Source organism: Symsagittifera roscoffensis, chromosome 2, assembly GCF_963678635.1.
Source record: "Symsagittifera roscoffensis chromosome 2, txSymRosc1.1, whole genome shotgun sequence".
NCBI lineage: Eukaryota > Metazoa > Xenacoelomorpha > Acoela > Convolutidae > Symsagittifera > Symsagittifera roscoffensis.
In genome coordinates this window covers 74,423,837-74,444,367 of record NC_087063.1, presented here as the reverse complement: position 1 = coordinate 74,444,367, position 20,531 = coordinate 74,423,837, and the positions used below count along the sequence as shown (strand labels likewise).

Here is a 20,531-nt window from a genome sequence, read left to right as displayed (position 1 = left end):
ATCATGAAATGAACCGGAAAGTTATTTGTTTCAAACTGCAGTGCAATGAGAAAAAGCTCGATTTCAGAAACTTTCCAACCCAATGTATTTCGGAATTTTTTTGAAATGCATATGTTATACATAATTTGGCTTTATGCTTTCCAAGTTATTTCATGCAAATTTGCGTCTTCTGGTATTTGGTGCTATTTTGCTGCATCGAATTGGCAATTCATTAGCATATGTAGCTGCCTTAATGGTGGCTGTTTTTTTGCGGATTTAAATGTCCGTGGCTCAGTGGTTAGTGTGTGAGATTCAAATTTGCTAGGTTGCAGATTCGAATGCGACACGTAGCCGAGTTTTTGCTACTTGAGTCTTATTTCTACTTTTTCTCATTTCGCTTGATAGAGCTGCTTTTTGGTCGTGTTCTCGCAAGTATTTGCGAAGCGCAACTTCTGAAATTTGCCATTTGGGCTAGCTTGAGACAATTTACTTTAAGTTTGTCTGAATAATTTGTGAGCGTCGATGCAATACGGCTCAGTAATTGTACCGAATTGATTTGGAAAATATTTGGAGTTTCTAAAACCTTGCTAGACGTATAGTACATCTTTTTGTACTTAACATAGCGTGCGCTGGGAAAGGGTATTTTTAACAACATTTTTTCAAAACTGTTTCGTAGCCCTAAATGGCGGTCGGAGCATTCAGGAATTTGATCTGATGTGGGCAGTCTTGTATTTGTTTGCTGCATTTTTATTCATATGCGCAAGTTATTGAATAATTTATTGCTGTTTCTTCAGATCAACCTTGCTCGAGATGAAAAGGTAGGGTATTGGGCAATATTTTTGTTTGCCCGCTGCACGCTTGTGAGTGTGATTTATAATTACTTGATTGTGTGCTTGTTTCATATGTGCATGTGCAGATGGGAGACAATCGGGATCAATTGAGCAATCTCCCCCATTCCGTTATGACCAATTGAGCTATCTTACCCCCCCCCCCCCAAGGAAAAACGTCAAAACACTATAAAAGACGTTTTCAAACGCGAGCAGGTGGTTGAAGTGTATATAAATCGCAATCGATTGGCCGACTGAATTTTTTTATGTGTCGAGAAAATATTTGAAAAAAAAAATCAATTTTTTTATCCGCTTTTATATATGGGGGATCATAGCTTCGTGGTAAACAAATTACCAGGGTGAGTTCTCTGACCTCTATTTATGCCAAAAAAACCCTACAGCATCCTAATAATGTTTGCAATTGCACACTTTCTTCAAACAAAACAGGAAACAGCCAATTTGATATGCGACTTATTTGGCCCCTTTTTTCGCTCTGAATCTAGTTTTTGAGTTTCATAACGTGTTTTTTGGTTTTCCGCGTTCGTAGAAGAATATGGCGTATAGTTTAAATACAATTAAATGTAGTTCAACTAGTTATAAACATGCCACATGCCTCAAGTACCTATTGGGTTATTTCCCCCCACGCGTGAATGGGGGGGGGGGGATTGCTCAATTGATCCACAAATCGTAACTGGCGAAAGTTTGTAACAAGCAACAATTTGTAACAGGTTAAGTAGCGACTGCTTGCTCCGCTGTGCTTAAATACTGTACGATACGTATAATGTTTGCGAATCATTGTTTGCCGATCAACCAGCTATTACGAATTGTCGACTTTTACAAACTGTTGTCTGTTACGAATTGTCGCCTCAGCCATATGACTGTATCGTATGTGGGAATTTTTCATGGGGGGATTAAAAAATTGTGGCTTCTTATAGGCTAGTCATTTCCATTTTTTCTTAAGATCTATCTGAGCTCGAATGGCCATTTTTGAAATTAGTTTGCTCTAGACAATTTGTTAAAGGAAATAACGCTTTTTTGCTAAAAAAATGTTCTTCAAATTAAAATTCTTGGGATCTGTCGGTAAAAACTCCGTGATAGTTAAATAGAACAATTAAACCAATGGTGTACCGTGTACGTTTTTAACAACCTTTGGCAGCCAGAATAGGGGAGTTTCCCCACCCACTTACACACTCGCATCCATCATCCACACGATCAAGTAAGTTCTAAGAGAGAAATCTCATAACAAAACGGTAGTTTCAAAACTATATATTGGTCGATCAAACTCATTCACCACAGTATAGCTAATATATCCAAAAAACAGTAACTAATATATCCAATAACCGCATGAATAGTGTTCTGTTTTTAGAACCAGTCGCACTCTTCGAGACCCTCGACTTTCAGTCACAGGAACCAAGCAGATGATTTAGGTGCCCAGTCGGCTTCAGAAGTCAATTGTTCATCGCCCTCTGTCGTGTCTGAGTCGGTCAAAAGCACAGGTAAGTTGTTGGATCTATTGCTGTTTGATGAAAACAGGTATAATGAAAAGTATAGGATTTGGTTTTTATTATGATTTTTTTTGAGAAGCTTTGGAAAAAATTTTTGCTTTTCTCAAAAACTACTCTGTGAGCATGCAGAATCCGCTAGTCTCTTATCACCTTACCCCATTTTCTACAGCCTTCAAAAAAGGCTGTGGGGGGAGGGGAAATATTTTGGATCAGAATTTTTGGATTTTTTGTCATTTTCTCAAAAACTACATTGGCCAAATCTGAGATTTTGGGTCCAATAGGTAGAACGGGCTGTGTGAAGCTCCTCTGCATAAGCGACTACCCAATTTTTGGCCGTTTCAAACTTTTCTCAAAAACTACTCTCCCAAATCTAAGATTTTGATTTCAATCGATAGGATGGATATTGAGAAGCTCCACTGCATTAGCACCTGCGATCAATTTTTTTAAAGAAAACTTTCACGAGAAAACTTTTCGCTTTGCAACTTGATTTTTCTCAAACTTTACCCTCCCAAATATGAGATTTTGTGTTCAATGGAGAGAACGAGTTGTGTTATCGTCCTCGGAAAAGACATCTTATCTATACTATTTTTAAATGCGTGTGACAGCTATCTCTCATGTTTAGGCATAATAATTTTGCTTAACGAACGAATTTTTTCACGTTTAAGCTATATCATTTATTGCAATGTTTAAAAAAATTTTCGATGAACTTTCCGCAAGGTCATTAATTTTTCAGCAATTTTTTTCGAGGTCAAATTAAGTCTGTCTGTCTGTATACCTGCTTTTTCATCTGTCTATTATCTATTATATCTATCATATATTTAAATGCGGGCGTCACTATCTCGCCATGTTGAAGCCTTTTCAACGTATGATTTTTGCATGTTTAACAAAAGAACTTTTGCACGTCTAAGCTATATCGTCTATTGCAATGGTCAAGATTTTTTTTTCAATTTTCCAGTTTTAATTTAGTGTTTATTTCATCAAGTCTGAAATAAGCAACCCAATAGTGGGATTCTGTCAGGGTTTTCCCAGGTTTTGCGATTCTGGCCTCCGTATATGAATAAGCAAATCCTTTTAGTTTATCAGATAAGACAATTTTCGAGATTTTTCAAAAATTTCAAGGAATTTTTTTTATTTTTGAAGTTCTCACCCTGTAAATGGGTGCTGTTAGGGTACTCTCAGGGATTGCGAGTCTTGCCTCCAAATCTCACTTATCAAATCCTTGTAGTTTTTGAGATATGAGGTTTTTTATGATTTTTTCAAAAATTTTCAAAAAAAATCTTAGATTTCAAAATCTTCCAAAACTTTGATCTGAATCATGTTGTTGGAAATTGAGAGTGTACTCTCAGAAGTTGCGAAAACTGCCTCTGAATTTGGCTGCTCAAATTCTTTTTTTTTTGAGATACTACGTTTTTTTAGGACTTATTCAAAATTTTTCAAAAAAACTCAGATATAAAAAATTTCACGAAATTTGAAAGTCCCGTCCCTGTAGTGAGGCTTTGTCAGGGTCTCTCAGGATTTGCTAATTTTGTCTTCAATTATGACTGCTCAAAACTTTGTAGTTTTCCAGATGTAGTTGACCCAAAAAGTTATATCGTCCTTGAAACGGTCATATTTGTGACTTTTTGACCATTTTTTTAAACTTGACTTTTCTCGAAAACTACCCTCCTAAATCTGAGTTTTTGAGTTCAATCGAAAAAAAAACAGTTTAGGTGAATCTCTCATGCATTAACGGCTACGCCCATTTTCCTCACAAAAAGTTATGATCCTCGGAAAAGTCAAATATTTGATTTCTTGACCGTTTTTCGAAACTTGGGACTTTTCTCGAAAACTACTATTCTAAATCTGAATTTTGGGCTCAATCTAAGGAGCAGGTGTGAAGCTCCCTTCTATACGGGGCTATGCCCAAAGTCTTTTACAAAAAAACATGGCAATCGGAAAATAAGCAAATATTGATTTTTTGACCGTTTTTTGAAAATTTTTGACTTTGAATTACCATCACAAATCTGATGTCGTTGGGAAATTACGAATTCTCAAATAATTTCACTCTTTTTTTTAGAGAAACAACAAAGTTTTTGAGTGAAGCCTGTTTTTTGAGATTATCCATTTCCAGCATCAGTACCACAAATTCAAAAATTATCAAACAGGTAGCTTTAGCTGGGCCCCTAGTTAAACATCGTCATCAACGCGACATCCGAAAACAAGTGAGAATAACACACAATAAGAAACCGCAGTTTAAAAATTGGTCTGATCTTTTACTAGGAAATATTGCTATCTAGTGTGTGAATTAATAACGCTGCTTAAGTAAATATATTGAAATTTTGTAAAACCATTTTTTGCTTTTTCGAATGTTTCCGCACACGGCTGTCTTCCTTAAAGATATGATTTTTTTTGTATTTGTGTTCAACCATCGAAAGTCACGATTGGATTTGAGAGTAGCTTCACATGGCTATCTTCACCTTTAATTTTACCATTTTAGATTCATCAGAGCCTGGCAGTAAACAAGAATTATTGGCAACTTCCAGTGCATCCAACGGAGGAATACTTCGTGGAACTCCTGCTCTCGAGTAAGTGTATACAGTGGATTCTCTGATATTCTTTTTCTTAAATAATCTCAGAGTGAAAAAAAGTTATGCATGGTTATGGTTCAGGGTGGATCAAGTTCTGAAAATTAATCAAACTGCTCATCACTCTTGGCACTCTAAAGTCTAGAAACTGAGTTACAGTCTTACTTTAAATGTATTTTACCCTATTTCATCTCCTGGTTTTTTCTGTTGGAAATAGTCCACATGACATATTTTGAGCATGTTAGCATTTTTAAAAGCCATCCTAAACGCTTTTTTTTGTTGGTTACAGTTTTACCAATTTGCTTTTTAAAATTTCATTTTTTTCCGGCTTAATTGGTTTCGCCCTATTTTATATCGGCTTAGTGGCCTCATATTGCGCCGCCTGATGCGCAAAAAAAAGTTTTTTTCCATGCTTGTGTTTTGAGGGGGAAATTTTAGCCTGACTGGTTGCTGCTCAGTTATTTTCGGCTTTGTTACCGCTTGGTAAGATTTTTTTTTCATTTTCCTGTTTTTGCATTCTTTTGTCTGGACATTTTTTCTGAATTGTGTATCCCACCTTGCATTCAATAAATTTTTGGCGCTCGTGGATACCACGGTTACAATACATGTATTTTTTCCAATACGCGTATGCCGAAAATTTTGTTTGATTTACAGCTTATTTTGGCTGTCTGCACATTTACCTAATACGTTGTTTCCTTCAAATCTTAGTTTATTTATGAGATCGATCAAAATCTGGCCCTATTTTTTTGAATCCTCAAGGTCGAACCCACTTATACGTCTTTAAAAGTATTTAATAGATTTACACATAAAAACATTCGATTTTTTATTTCGGTTTTCTAGCTCTTTCTTTACTTTTCTGATTAGCAAGCGTTATCTAATCGGAATATAGACCTTTAAAGAGTCGATGAACGTAGTTTAGACTCTTATACAGGTCGTGATATTTTTTTGATTTTTCAGGAAATTTGTAGTTGTTCTGGCTCAAAATTATTTTTTTTTGCGATTTGACTTTTGATATTTTTAGTTCAGTTTATTTCCGTTGTTGAAAGGAAAGAGAACTCCACTATCGAACAGCAAAAGTGTAAAGGCCACAAAAAACGTGATCGACTTCTAGTTTCGAAAGTTATTTAGTTTTCAGATTTCCCAGCGAAATAAAACTTTACTTCTCGATCTAGTTTTGTAAGTGGGTTACTTTTTTCGAGAAAAGTGTTAATCATAACTAGTTCTAGAAATTTGGAGGAGCTTTGATGCCATACATTTTTTTCTGTATGCGTTTTTTTCTGTATACTTGCCCTCATTGACGCTTATCCGAAGTTTTGCTGGCTATTTTTCGGATTAGCAACTAGTTCAACAAAATCGTTTGAATCATTTATGATTCTGCTATGCTGCTAACATGCTTAAATTAATGAAACATAGCCAGTTGGAAAAGAGTCATAAACGAAAGGAAACAAACTTCGTTTTTCGAATTTCAATTAAAAAAATATATGGCCTTAAGACTTTTTGAGTTTCAAAAACAATTTATGCTTTTCTGGTAGATTTAATTCAATTAACTGTTGATCAATAGGTAAATTTTGTTATTCCGCTGGGAAATTGAAAAATTAAAAAACTCTTGAAACTAAAAGTCGATCACGTTTTTCGTTACCTTACCACTTTTGCTGTTCGATAGTGAAGTTTGCTTTCCTTCAAACAAAAAAATGAACTGAATTTGGGACAAAATCCAAAGTCATACCGCGAAAAATTAAATTTGAGCATGAACATTTTGCAAGACCTGCCTGGAAAAAATTACAAAAATCACCAACTGCTATCTAAGAATTCACTACGTTCATGACTCTTTCAAAACAAGTTTAACTACTGACTACTAGTTATTACTGGTGCATGCTTATCTAGAATTCAAAATAGTTTGTTTAATTCTTTCGATATTATTTTCCTACTGATGACTTTCCGTCTTCAAGGCTGTCGAATTAAGCTTGTTTTAGTTTCTACATAAAGTAGTCCACTTTGCATACGCTAAGTGGACTAATTATATCGCTAATTATTCGCTATCATTGATCCTATGTGGGCGATTGTCAGCTTATTGCCCTAAAAATCTCCGGCAAAACTTTTGAGATTGACTCTGGCACCATTTTTGAATGATTATAATCAGACCCACTAGGACTTCCTGAATATTCAGTTCTTTCTCCAATTACAATTTTCAGTTCTTTCTCCAATTACAACATAAAAAATTATATTTTTAAGAGTAATGAACGTAGTGAAGACTCTAATATTGGTCTTGCTGATTTTTTTTTCAGGAAAGTCTTAAAGTGTCTAATAACTACAGATGTGCATTCATAGATATTGATGCATTTATGAATGCACTTAAGTATAAATTCACTTTTTGAATTCAATTAAAATTCATCTGCTGAAAGTGACGTAAATAGCACTCTCCAAATATGAACGTGGAAATGGCGCGAAAAAACGTGAACGGTTTCTAGTTTCAAAAGTGGAATTTATTCTTAAGATTTCCCAGGGGAATAAAAACTTGACCTATTGATCCAGTTTCCAGTTTTCTCTAATTGGGTTTATGTTATCAAAAAGCGCCGATCATAAATTGTTCTAAAAATTCAAAGGGCATCTACTATTTTTTTTTTTGAAATTCGAAAGTTGAAATTTTTTTAAGAGAGTCAGTGTTTTTTTTATATTTACATGCGTTCATTACTCTCTTTACCAATCTTCGATTGGCTATGTTTTGAGCAGAAGTTATGCAAAAATAGGTTTTCAGAGTTTTTTTTCAGATTTTCTTTAAGTTCTTTTTGTGGTAATTTGTAATTTTTGTATTCATGTGTTTTGTATTAATGTGAAATCAAAGTGTATTAGTACGAACTAGATATTTTTTCCAACCTAAGTCGCAAATAAAAGCGCTACTTTTGGTGGCACTTTTGAATCGGTAGGATGCGGTAGCAGTATAGTGTCATATGTGCGTTGACCATTTGATTAATAAAAATTTATTGCAGTTGATGCCTTTTTAATGAGGTCGTAGATTCGAAGTATATACGTAGCCGAGTTTTTGCTAATTCGAGGCTTTTTTCTGCCTTTTCTTATTTCACTTGATAGTGCTGCTTTTTGATCGCAGGCTGGAAAGTGTTTGCGAAGCGCCTGTGTTGAAATTTTTTTTTTTTTTCATTTTGAAATTATACTATAGCGGATAGGGCTTTTGTCCCCGATTGTTCTTATTTGATATGCAGATTGTGTGGTTGCAAGATTTAATGAACAGTTTTTGAGTACATTTAGGAATTATCGTATCTTAATTTTTGACCGAAATGTTTTCTTCTCATTTTCATCTATTGGTTATCAAACAGAAATGGATAGAGTTAAGCCCAAATTTTTCTTTTGTTTTGAAGGTAACTGACTTTTAGAACAATGCAATATTTTTTTTTGGTTTTTGAGCCTACGATTTTTTCAACTAAATTGATTCATGTTTTTCAATATCAGTTTAAGATAAATTATACTTGATTTTTGGAGCTTTATTAAGAGTAATGAACGTAGTGAAGACTCTTCTATAGGTCTTGCTGATTTTTTTTGGTTTTTTTTTCAGAAAAAATCTTAAAGTCTCTAATAACTACAGATCAGCATTCATACACATTGATGCATTTATGAATGCTTTTAATTATGTATACACTTTTTCAGCTCAATTGAAATTCAACTGCTGAAAGTGATGTAAAAAGCACTCTCCAAATACGAACGTGGAAATGGCGCAAGAAAAAACGAACTATTTCTAGTTCGAGAGTGGAATTTATTTAAAAGATTTCACAGCGGAGCAAAAACTTTACCTATTGATCCAGTTTTTTCAAGTTGGGTTCATGTTACAAAAAAGCGCCAATCATAATCTTAAAGGGCATTTATTTTTTCTTCGAACTTAATTGCGTTCATTACTGTTTTCCAATCTTCGATTGGCTATGTTCTCCTTTTTGAGCGCATGGTGCTTTCAGCCTATAATTGTTGAATCGCAAGTGGTGCGAAGCTCAGCTTCGCGTCGGTGTCAACAGTCGCATCGTTCCAAGTCCTCTTCGGTAGTTCTTGAGTGTCATGCTGTTTTAATCCTATACTTGTTGTATTGCAAGTGGTGCGAAGCCCAGCTTCGCCGCTGTTGAAAATATTTTCACAGATTTTCTATTCAGATCTTGTGTTTTCCAGGAGCTCCATTGCATCGGTTAAACTCCCAACTCTTGCCAACATGAATTTCACTGACTTGTGTGCAAGTTCAGCCATCGAGGTCTACGTGAAGAAGTATAACAACCACTTGTATATCATTTTTGAACTAACAGACCTGAATGTTGCCAAAAATCTTCAGCAAATGCTGAATGAAGCGGGCCAAAAAGCACCGACTGGTCTCATAGACTATGTCGTATCGGGCGAAGTTGTGATGGTCGAAAACGAGGAAGGTTCCGGAAGTTTCAAACGGAGCGTGGTGCGGATATTTGATATCGACACTGGCTTGGTTGTGTTGGAAGATCTGGACAGCTGTGAGCAGTTCACAGCTGCGGTGGAGGAGTTGAGACCTATAAATGACGAGTGCGTGGCCTTACCGGTGTCGTATTATCATGGGGCACTCGTCAATTGTGAGGTGAAAGAAATAATAATTAACAGTCGATTTTAACAAGAAGTGTAAATACTAATTTTTAAAGGGCGGTTAAATTAGGGCATAAATTACTTATTGTAAAGTAATTATAGCTACAATAACGTAAAAATTGAAGACGAAGTTAATTGGAAGTCAGCAAAATTGAGTTCAGTGTAATTCTATTGAGACTACTTATCAAAAAAAAATTTAAATCCAGATCAAGGCTGAAATGAGTTTAAGACTAATACCACGCTTGCCCCTCTACGAGCTAACTCTGAGGTTAATCAAAATCAGGAGGAAAAAACTATAATTTAAGCGCCGTAGAGGAAAACAGCTTGTTTCCCGAACCTAAATCAGATTTACTTATTTTTATCAAGAGTTATGAACGTAGTGAGTACTCTTGTATAGGTCTTGCTGATTTTTTTTTTCAGGAAACAGTTAAAATTTGTTCACGCTAAGAAGTTTTACGGAAGGTCAGTAGCGGAACGATCCTTATTAAGAGTCGATGAACGTAGTTCAGAGTCTTAAATAGGTCGCGATGATTTTTTTTTTCGTTTCTTTTTCAGGAAAAGTTTTAAATTGTGTTCAGGCTCAAATTTACTTTTTCGCGGTTTGACATGTGATTGCTTTTAAAGTTCAGCGCATTTATATTGTTGAAAGGAAGGCAAACTCCGCTATCGAACAGCAAAATTGTAAAGAACACGAAAAGCGTGATCGACTTCTAATTTCGAATATAGAAATTAATTATCAGATTTCCCAGCGAAATAAAAGTTTTGCCTATTGATCCAGTTTTCCCAAGTTGGGTAATTTTTATCAAAGAAATTGTCAATCATTCATGATTTTAGAAGTTTAAAGAGCCTTAAGGCCATCTATTTTTTTCTTCGAAGTTCATAAATTGAAGATTTTTGAAAAAACAAGTCAGTTTTTTTTCCGTTTCCTTGCGTTCATTTCTTTTCCAACTATCAGTTGGCTATGCTTTGTATTTGTAGCCGTTGCCAGGCAAGAATGACGATTTGAATGATATGTTGGCTGAGTTCCTGATGGGCGAGAGTGTCACTGAGCCCTTCCATGTCCAAGTGTACAGACAAATCTTCAACTGGGTCGACTTCGAGTTGTCCACAGGTAGCACATCAAGAAACAAAACTCTTGTCGTTTGGCAGCTTCCCAACTACTCGTAAAACAGAGAATTAAAGTAGTTGCGTAAGACATTGATGGTTAAGTTTGGCATGTTGATTTGTTCACCCATCAATCAAAAAGGAGGAGGACGAGTAGGCGGGCGACTAGAGCTCATATCTTCAACTCGTTTTCCTAATCATTTTGACGTGAGACCTTTTTGCCGCACATAAAACGTATATGTCACTCAGAATTTATTCATTGCAGTTAGATCAAGTTTCCTTAAATATTCGACATAATAGCTGAAAAATCAATTCTAATTCTGTTGATTTTTTTTTGAAAAACACTGAAGTTATTGGCTACGCCGAGAAATTGAAGTTTTTGTGGCCTAGAATGGTTTGAGGGGGAGTTAAATTTAAAAAGGTCCTTATCCGTTTCTTCTAGTAGCGACAGTTTTTATGTTTTTTGTTTCACAGATAGTTTGTCATGTTGATTGTTTTAGAGGAGAACGTGAAGGAGGGGTCCATTCCGCAGATCATGATCGATTACGAGATGGCAAGGAAGCCACAGACGGGTGAAGATTGGACCAGAAACAAGAGCATAGACCCCATCAAGATCAGCAAAGTCAGAATATTTACTACTGTAACTCTGTTTATAAGCTGGGTAAAATCAATGATATTTACCCTTGTGATTAGCCAGGGTACTGCAAGAGAGTACGAGACTTTTTCCTCGTAAACAAATTGGTTCACAGAATTCACTGTTTATTTTTGTAGCATATCAAGTTCTTGCTGCTGGTATGCCTTCATAGCGTAGAAGTAACTTACATGCTTGGGACGACAATAGCCTTGGTGCGAGTCCGGCCAGGAGCCTTAAGTGTTAGAGACTGAAAATTCTTTTGCTTCGAAATTGTAGTTATCTGAATATCGGTTGTCTGCTTTTTTTGCTTGCTAAGTTTTCACAGCATGGACTTTTCTTCGGACTTTTTCATTTTTACTATAAGTGAATGTCATTTGATTGATTGCTGCAATGAAGCGGGTAATTAAGTTCGGAAAATTTTTTCTCATTATTTAAAACTTTTCTACGATTTAAAAAAACTAAATTTTTTGCCAAATCTAATATCTATTATATATTTAAATGCGGGCTTCACTATCTCGCCATGTTTAAGCTTTTTCAACGCATTATTTTTGCATGTTTAAGCTGTATCGTATATTACAATGGTTAAGAATTTTTTTTTTCGATTTTCCAATTTGATTTTAGTGGTTATTTTATCAGTTTAAATTAAGCAGCCCAATATCGAATTAGGGGTTGCGAATTTGGCCTCCAATTTTGAATGCCCGAATCATTTTAGTTAACGAGACAAGGCGATTTTTGAGATTTTTTCAGAAATTTCAAATAACAAAATAATTTACAAAACTTGAAGTTCCCAACTCTGTAGTTGGGTGCTGTCAGATTACTCTAAGAGTTATAAATCTTGCCTCCAAATATGACTGTTCAAATCCTTGTAGTTTTCGAGATATGACGTTTTTTGTGATTTTTTTCCAAAAGTTTTCAGAAAACTTATATTAAATTTTTTTTCGCAAAATCTGAAATTCCCAACCCTGTAGTTGGGTCCTGTCAGAGTATTCTCGAAGGTTGCGAATCTTGCCTCCAAATATGACTGCTCAATTCGTTGCAGTTTTCGAGATCTGATGTTTTTGTGGTTTTTTCAAAAATTTTAAGAAACCTAAATAATTATTAGTTTTTAAAAATTTGAAAGTTGCAACCCTGTAGTTGGGTCCTGTCAGAGTAGTTTCAAAGATTGTGAATCTTGCCTCTAAATATGACTGCTCATTTCGTTGCAGTTTCCAAGATATGATGTTTTTGTGATTTTTTCAAATTTTTTAGAAAACTTAAATTATTATTAGTTTTTAAAAATCTGAAACTCGCATTCCTGTAGTTGGGTCCTGTCAGAGTATTCTCAAAGGTTGTGAATCTTGCCTCCAAATATGACTGCTCATTTCTTTGTAGTTTTCGAGATATGGCGTATTTTGTGATTTTTTTCAAAAAGTTTTCAGAAAACTTATATTAATTTTTTTTCGTAAAATCTGAAATTCCCAACCCTATAGTTGGGTCCTGTCAGAATATTCTCAAAGATTGCGAATCTTGCCTCCAAATATGACTGCTCAATTCGTTGCAGTTTTCAAGATATGATGTTTTTGTGATTTTTTCAAATTTTTAGAAAACTTAAATTATTATTAGTTTTTAAAAATCTGAAACTCGCATTCCTGTAGTTGGGTCCTGTCAGAGTATTCTCAAAGGTTGTGAATCTTGCCTCCAAATATGACTGCTCATTTCTTTGTAGTTTTCGAGATCTGATGTTTTTGTGGTTTTTTCAAAAATTTTAAGAAACCTAAATAATTATTAGTTTTTAAAAATTTGAAAGTTGCAACCCTGTAGTTGGGTCCTGTCAGAGTAGTTTCAAAGATTGTGAATCTTGCCTCTAAATATGACTGCTCATTTCGTTGCAGTTTCCAAGATATGATGTTTTTGTGATTTTTTCAAATTTTTTAGAAAACTTAAATTATTATTAGTTTTTAAAAATCTGAAACTCGCATTCCTGTAGTTGGGTCCTGTCAGAGTATTCTCAAAGGTTGTGAATCTTGCCTCCAAATATGACTGCTCATTTCTTTGTAGTTTTCGAGATATGGCGTATTTTGTGATTTTTTTCAAAAAGTTTTCAGAAAACTTATATTAATTTTTTTTCGTAAAATCTGAAATTCCCAACCCTATAGTTGGGTCCTGTCAGAATATTCTCAAAGATTGCGAATCTTGCCTCCAAATATGACTGCTCAATTCGTTGCAGTTTTCAAGATATGATGTTTTTGTGATTTTTTCAAATTTTTAGAAAACTTAAATTATTATTAGTTTTTAAAAATCTGAAACTCGCATTCCTGTAGTTGGGTCCTGTCAGAGTATTCTCAAAGGTTGTGAATCTTGCCTCCAAATATGACTGCTCATTTCTTTGTAGTTTTCGAGATATGACGTATTTTGTGATTTTTTTCAAAAAGTTTTCAGAAAACTTATATTAATTTTTTTTCGTAAAATCTGAAATTCCCAACCCTATAGTTGGGTCCTGTCAGAATATTCTCAAAGATTGCGAATCTTGCCTCCAAATATGACTGCTCAATTCGTTGCAGTTTTCGAGATACGATGTTTTTGATTTTTTCAAAAATTTTCAGAAAACTTAAATTATTATTAGTTTTCAAAAATCTGAAACTCGCAACCCTGTAGTTGGTTCCTGTCAGAGTATTCTCAAAGATTGTGAATCTTGCCTCCAAATATGACTGCTCAATTCTTTGTAGTTTTCGAGATGTGACGTTTTTTGTGATTTTTTTAAAAAATTTTTCAGAAAACTTATATTAATTTTTTTTCGTAAAATCTGAAATTCCCAACCCTATAGTTGGGTCCTGTCAGAGTATTCTCAAAGATTGTGAATCTTGCCTCCAAATATGACTGCTCAATTCGTTGCAGTTTTCGAGATACGATGTTTTTGATTTTTTCAAAAATTTTCAGAAAACTTAAATTATTATTAGTTTTCAAAAATCTGAAACTCGCAACCCTGTAGTTGGTTCCTGTCAGAGTATTCTCAAAGATTGTGAATCTTGCCTCCAAATATGACTGCTCAATTCTTCGTTGTTTTCGAGATATGACGTTTTTTGTGATTTTTTTCAAAAAGTTTTCAGAAAACTTATATTAATTTTTTTTCGTAAAATCTGAAATTCCCAACCCTATAGTTGGGTCCTCTCAGAGTATTCTCAAAGATTGCGAATCTTGCCTCCAAATATGACTGCTCAATTCGTTGCAGTTTTCGAGATACGATGTTTTTGATTTTTTCAAAAGTTTTCAGAAAACTTAAATTATTATTAGTTTTCAAAAATCTGAAACTCGCAACCCTATAGTTGGGTCCTGTCAGAATATTCTCAAAGATTGCGAATCTTGCCTCCAAATATGACTGCTCAATTCGTTGCAGTTTTCGAGATACGATGTTTTTGATTTTTTCAAAAATTTTCAGAAAACTTAAATTATTATTAGTTTTCAAAAATCTGAAACTCGCAACCCTGTAGTTGGTTCCTGTCAGAGTATTCTCAAAGATTGTGAATCTTGCCTCCAAATATGACTGCTCAATTCTTTGTAGTTTTCGAGATGTGACGTTTTTTGTGATTTTTTTAAAAAATTTTTCAGAAAACTTATATTAATTTTTTTTCGTAAAATCTGAAATTCCCAACCCTATAGTTGGGTCCTGTCAGAGTATTCTCAAAGATTGTGAATCTTGCCTCCAAATATGACTGCTCAATTCGTTGCAGTTTTCGAGATACGATGTTTTTGATTTTTTCAAAAATTTTCAGAAAACTTAAATTATTATTAGTTTTCAAAAATCTGAAACTCGCAACCCTGTAGTTGGTTCCTGTCAGAGTATTCTCAAAGATTGTGAATCTTGCCTCCAAATATGACTGCTCAATTCTTCGTTGTTTTCGAGATATGACGTTTTTTGTGATTTTTTTCAAAAATCTTTCAGAAAACTTATATTAATTTTTTTTCGTAAAATCTGAAATTCCCAACCCTATAGTTGGGTCCTCTCAGAGTATTCTCAAAGATTGCGAATCTTGCCTCCAAATATGACTGCTCAATTCGTTGCAGTTTTCGAGATACGATGTTTTTGATTTTTTCAAAAGTTTTCAGAAAACTTAAATTATTATTAGTTTTCAAAAATCTGAAACTCGCAACCCTGTAGTTGGTTCCTGTCAGAGTATTCTCAAAGATTGTGAATCTTGCCTCCAAATATGACTGCTCAATTCGTTGCAGTTTTCGAGATACGATGTTTTTGATTTTTTCAAAAATTTTCAGAAAACTTAAATTATTATTAGTTTTCAAAAATCTGAAACTCGCAACCCTGTAGTTGGTTCCTGTCAGAGTATTCTCAAAGATTGTGAATCTTGCCTCCAAATAAGACTGCTCAATTCTTTGTAGTTTTCGAGATATGACGTTTTTTGTGATTTTCTCAAAAAAATTTCAGATAACTTATATTAATTTTTTTTTCGTAAAATCTGAAATTCCCAATCCTATAGTTGGGTCCTGTCAGAGTATTCTCAAAGATTGCGAATCTTGCCCCCAAATATGACTGCTCACTTCTTTGTAGTTTTCGAGATAAGACGTTTTTTGTGATTTTTTCAAAAATTTTCAGAAAACTTCAGAAAGTTTAAATTAATTATTTTTCGAAATTTGAAATATCCAACGCTATAGTTCTGTGTTGTCAGGGTACGCTAAAGAGTTGCAAATCTTGTCACATGCGACTGCTAAACGCGACTGCTCAAATTCTTTTAGTTTCCGAGGTGTGACGTTTTTTTTTTTAAATTTCTCGAAGAACATATCTACAAAGAAATTCAAAAAAATTTGAAACTACTAACTTGATGAAGATACAACCTTTTTGTCAGCGTACACCTAGGCGTCTCCAATCTTGCCTCTTAATATGAATGCTCAAATACTTTTAGTTTCCGAGATAAGACGTTTTTTTTTCTTTTTTTTCGGGAAACTTAGTTTTAAAAAAGTTCACAAAATTTTGGATTCCTAACCCTATAGTAGGGGGCTCTCAGTGGTTGCAAATCTGGCCTCGAAATTTCTCCAGAGGCCAATTAAGTTTTCGAGATCACGCTTTTAAAATGGGAATAAAAAAAATGAAAGGTTCGAACTTACACACCCTGTAATTGGGTGCAATCAGAGTACACTAAAAGTTTGCAGATGTTGTTTTCAATATATGCGGTTTTTCATGAGCTGTCGGAAAATTTCGAAGCACCGAAGGTGCGTTAAACGCTAGTTTTTGTTTTAATTAAGCATCGATGAATGTAGTTAAGTTTCTTATATAGCTCTTGGCATTTTTTTTGCACGCTCAAATTTAATCTTTTGCAGTTTGACTTATGACTTGTAATCGGGAACTAGACTTTTTTCTCGTAAACAACTTTTCTTACAAGTTGCTTCAGTTACTTCCAAGTCCTCGCTGCGCTGGGCCTCCGATTCGCGGCTTTCTTTCAAATTTCCAATCAGTTCATTGTTTTCAAATTCTTTCCAGTCCGTTTTTTCTAATGAATTTTTATTTGACACGTTTTTTAGCGGCATAATTTTCAAAGAAGGCTATAATGATTTTTTATTTAATATAAACCGTTTATACTATAATTACTTTTGCGATAACCTAGGGTGTTGCAATCGGGTACAAGGTTTTATCCCGTAAAAAATTTTGTTCACAGAATGGTCAAAGTTAGAAATGCTGATTTAAGGTTCAGTTAATAATATGTTCAATTTCCATTGCGTCTCTGGCAAACTTGGCCTGGAGGTAACAAATACGCTTGGGACGGCAAAGGCCCTGAAATCAAATCTGACAGGACCTGTTTTTTTCTCAAACGTGAAATATTCCGTTTCAAAAAATTGTCGGGTTATTGTTTGTCTGCTTATGTTTTGTAAGCTTAGTTGGCACATCGTAGAGTTGTTTATTTTAACGCAAGTTACATTGTAGTTGCTTTTAGTGTTTTTTTTCTCCGCTTTTGTAATTTACTTACCCTGACCTGGTATATTTTCTCTTTTTTTTCATTTTTCTATCGCTTAACAATTTTTTTTCCCATATGATTTTGGTTTTTATTTTATACTTTTAAAAAACTTTTTATGTCGACAGTTTTGTTTTCGACCTAACGGGGTTTGACCCAATACCAGGGTACGAACCAATAATGGGGTCTATTCTGTCTTCTTCAAATGGTTGGCATGTTTAATGCGTGTTGTTTTAAACCAGTACTCGGTTGAGGGTGTGTTGTTACTGCTTCTTTTGTTCCGACTGTCAAAAAAAGTGACGGAAAATTGGTTCTCGTGTTTTTTTTTCTCCAGACGGATTATTTTACGGACTTTTTCACGTGCATTTTTGACGGATTTTTATACAGTCTGAAAGACATTGAATTCGTGAGCTTAAAATCTGAAACATTTTCCACCTACGATCTCTTTGTGTAAAGTTTGGGGTTTGCGTTTGGAGATACTTCGGCCAATTTGAACAATAAATGCGCGCTTTTTGTTAAGCAATTTTCTGTTTTTTTTGTGTGTGAAACGAAATAAATCATTCCAAATTAAACTGAGGTAATTTAGTTGCTCTAAATAATTTGCTGCTAGAGTTGTTTGGGCCAAGTGATATATTGTGTGTGTTTAGGGCGAGGTGAAGGAGTGTGAGGTGATGAGCTACGTGAGTCCGAATGAGTTGCTTCTGCATGTGTCTGACATGATAGACTACGACACTCTCTGCTCCGTGTGGAGTGTTGCCGAACTCACCACAGTTCCAAACTACGCGCCATTCGTTAGTAGACTTAACATCATTAAAGGGACGACCGACGTTTTGCATAGACGCCAGCATCCATGCCAAAATGTGATCTCGTTAAAAATATTAGAAGAGAGACGCATCACAGTCGTAATTTTTGACATGATGTTAAAATTGTTGCGTTCTCCATAAACTATTTTGCTCATGGGTTCATACCCCTCTCTAGTTTTTTTTCTACGAAGTTTTCCCACGTGAGAGTGAAACGGAAACGAGCCTGCCTGGTCTATATTTCAGCCTATGGAATTAGTGTGTGTACTGTACCATGACAATTGGTGCAGGGCTAACTGTCTCAGTGTGGGGGAGGACAAGACAGCCACTCTTTTCCTGGTCGACTGGGGGGATCTGATTAACATGCCATTCAATAAGATCAGACCAGCCCCAGATGATTGGGTCCGAGACTCCGACACTCAAGCTACTATCCAAGGATTGGCCATTAAAGTCTCTATGCAAGGTATGTTTTTAAACAGCTAGAGTTCTCACAAGGATATTAATTATCTGAAAATAACTAAGCTATGGTTTACTCTGCAAGGGCTTACATACAAAAAATAGGTTTTAGTTTTCAGATTTCCCAGCTCGAAAATTGACTAGAAAAATCTAATTTGTTTTCGGAGTCCTTGGGTTTTTTTAACATTTTCCTGCTACTAGCTACTACCTACAGTTTGATAGCTAGATTAAATTTCCACTTTTTAACTTTGTTTGCGAGTTCTTTTGGTATTTAGGGTTGTACTACCCGACTAAATTCACTACAGAGCAGATAGCAAAATTCAAAGAAATATGTAAACCGGAAAGCACTCAGCTCACTTTGAAAATAACTGAGTTGAACAAGCGACGTCGTGCCTATGATGGAACCCTAGAAGTTGCTAGCAAAGGAGACTTGCTAGACATCTGTGTAAGAGAGGGAATCGTGAGCGAAAGTTCAATTACGTCTTCAGCTTCGAGGTCGCTACCACCATCAGTTGCTGTGGGGCAAAGCAGCCCGAACGAAAGACAAACAGAGCCAAAAATGAATGGAAACCTGAATGGACCAACGTCATCAGTTGAGAATCATCAAAAATTTCAACAGCAGCCTATTGCGGAAGGGAATATGGCAGCTTTTTATGGTGAATTAATTACCACTTTTCCTTGGGAGAAAAATCTACGAATCGTCAAATATGGCGCTGCTTAGTTTTTCATAAATCTATCACTAGAAAATCGTGAACTTGATTTGATGTTGAGGCGAGAAGTTTTGGCCTAATTTGCGTTGACCTTTTTTCTGTTTCAGAAAAAGCCAGTGGCGACGTCTCAAGAAGCGACAAGGAGCAAATAGTCCATTTAACTCATGAAGTATCTAATTTGAAGTTGCAAATGCGACAAATGAAAGAGGAATTCGATTCTTTGAAACGCTCGATGGGAAGTCAATAAATTCACGAGACTGTTGTTCAAAACTTTACTTCTTTAGCATCTGCCTTTCAGGCTTTAGTTCAGAACATTATCATTTGAGTGGGAAATATTCAAATATTTCAGAGCTTCGAACTTTCGAAAATTCAAAGTGAAGATCTTGATTGTTTGTTTGTGGTAGATTCTGTTTACATGAAACTTTGATATCCTATCAGCTATTTTATGCTGTATTTATGTTGGTTGGTCTATTTATTTGATCGAATGTCAATGAACGAAGCGTTTTTTTCCTATTCATTGTTTGTAGATATAAAAACTGAATGGTGCTTCAATTCGGCCTCATTTTGGTTTCATATGTGGAGTTTTGGAATAACCAGCGAAACAATACAAATAATTTTAGATCAGACTTCTTCAAAGTTGGACTTTCCTCCAAATGATAAAACTGATCTGAAATTAAATTAGATTATCACGATAAATTATTTCAGACCAAGTTCTAAAATGATGTAATTTGGTCTCTTTCCTGACTTCGTTCACACTTTTCCAACGGCCTCGTTGGCTTTGGTTATTTAAGTTACTTTTCTATCGACAATTGAAATGAATTGAGTTTGTGAAATTGTTTTCAAAATTCCATTTTCATTAATTATATGAGTGGATAATTATGAGCTTTCTTTTTTGGAATTTTATTAAATACTGGCTAGGCGTTGAACATGTTTTGGCGTGGAGGTACAAACTCACTCTCTGACAGATTAAAGCTCAATCGTTTGAATAATCGATAATGAAGATGGTTTATCAATAGTTTTTGCCGGTTAGTATACAACCTAGAAAACCAATAAGCAGCAAGTTTTAACGTTTGTGAGTAGCAAGGGTTATTAAATTGGAACATATACTTTCTACAGGTCAATATTTCGCTTAACAAAACTATTATTGCTATAAAGTAGATTGGACTATTTCAAAATTTGCAATCCACAAATGAGTTCCCTTAAAAAAATTTCATGTTTTACATCAACTCATGGCATGGGAATTTTTCGAAAATTGAAAATTTAGTCGGTTGCGGAAAAAAATCAACACAATGTAAATAGATTCAATACAAACAATCTTGATATACCTCAAAAGTTGCATCGCCTGATTAGTTTGCTAAAAAAAACTGATCAGTTTTTGCAATACGATTCACTCTTTAATATAACTTAAAAGAAA

At 34.8% G+C, this 20,531-nt stretch overlaps 1 protein-coding gene across 6 annotated transcripts in view; it reads left to right on the top strand.

Moving 5' to 3' along the window:
- The window catches only part of LOC134840498 (uncharacterized), a 64,314-nt gene extending 44,361 nt beyond the window's left edge, over positions 1-19,953 (top strand). For 5 of the 6 annotated variants that reach the window (XM_063856337.1, XM_063856340.1, XM_063856341.1 and 2 more), the window contains 9 exons: positions 774-797; positions 2,173-2,302; positions 4,788-4,875; positions 9,043-9,472; positions 10,456-10,588; positions 11,082-11,203; positions 17,799-17,942; positions 18,198-18,414; positions 18,683-19,953. In XM_063856337.1, coding sequence (XP_063712407.1) covers positions 774-797; positions 2,173-2,302; positions 4,788-4,875; positions 9,043-9,472; positions 10,456-10,588; positions 11,082-11,203; positions 17,799-17,942; positions 18,198-18,414; positions 18,683-19,128 — 1,734 coding nt within the window. In that variant the 3' untranslated portion in view covers positions 19,129-19,953. The remainder of the gene's footprint in view (positions 1-773; positions 798-2,172; positions 2,303-4,787; positions 4,876-9,042; positions 9,473-10,455; positions 10,589-11,081; positions 11,204-17,798; positions 17,943-18,197; positions 18,415-18,682) is intronic. The other variant, XM_063856338.1, reaches the window with a different exon arrangement.
- The last annotated feature ends 578 nt before the right edge of the window (positions 19,954-20,531 follow it).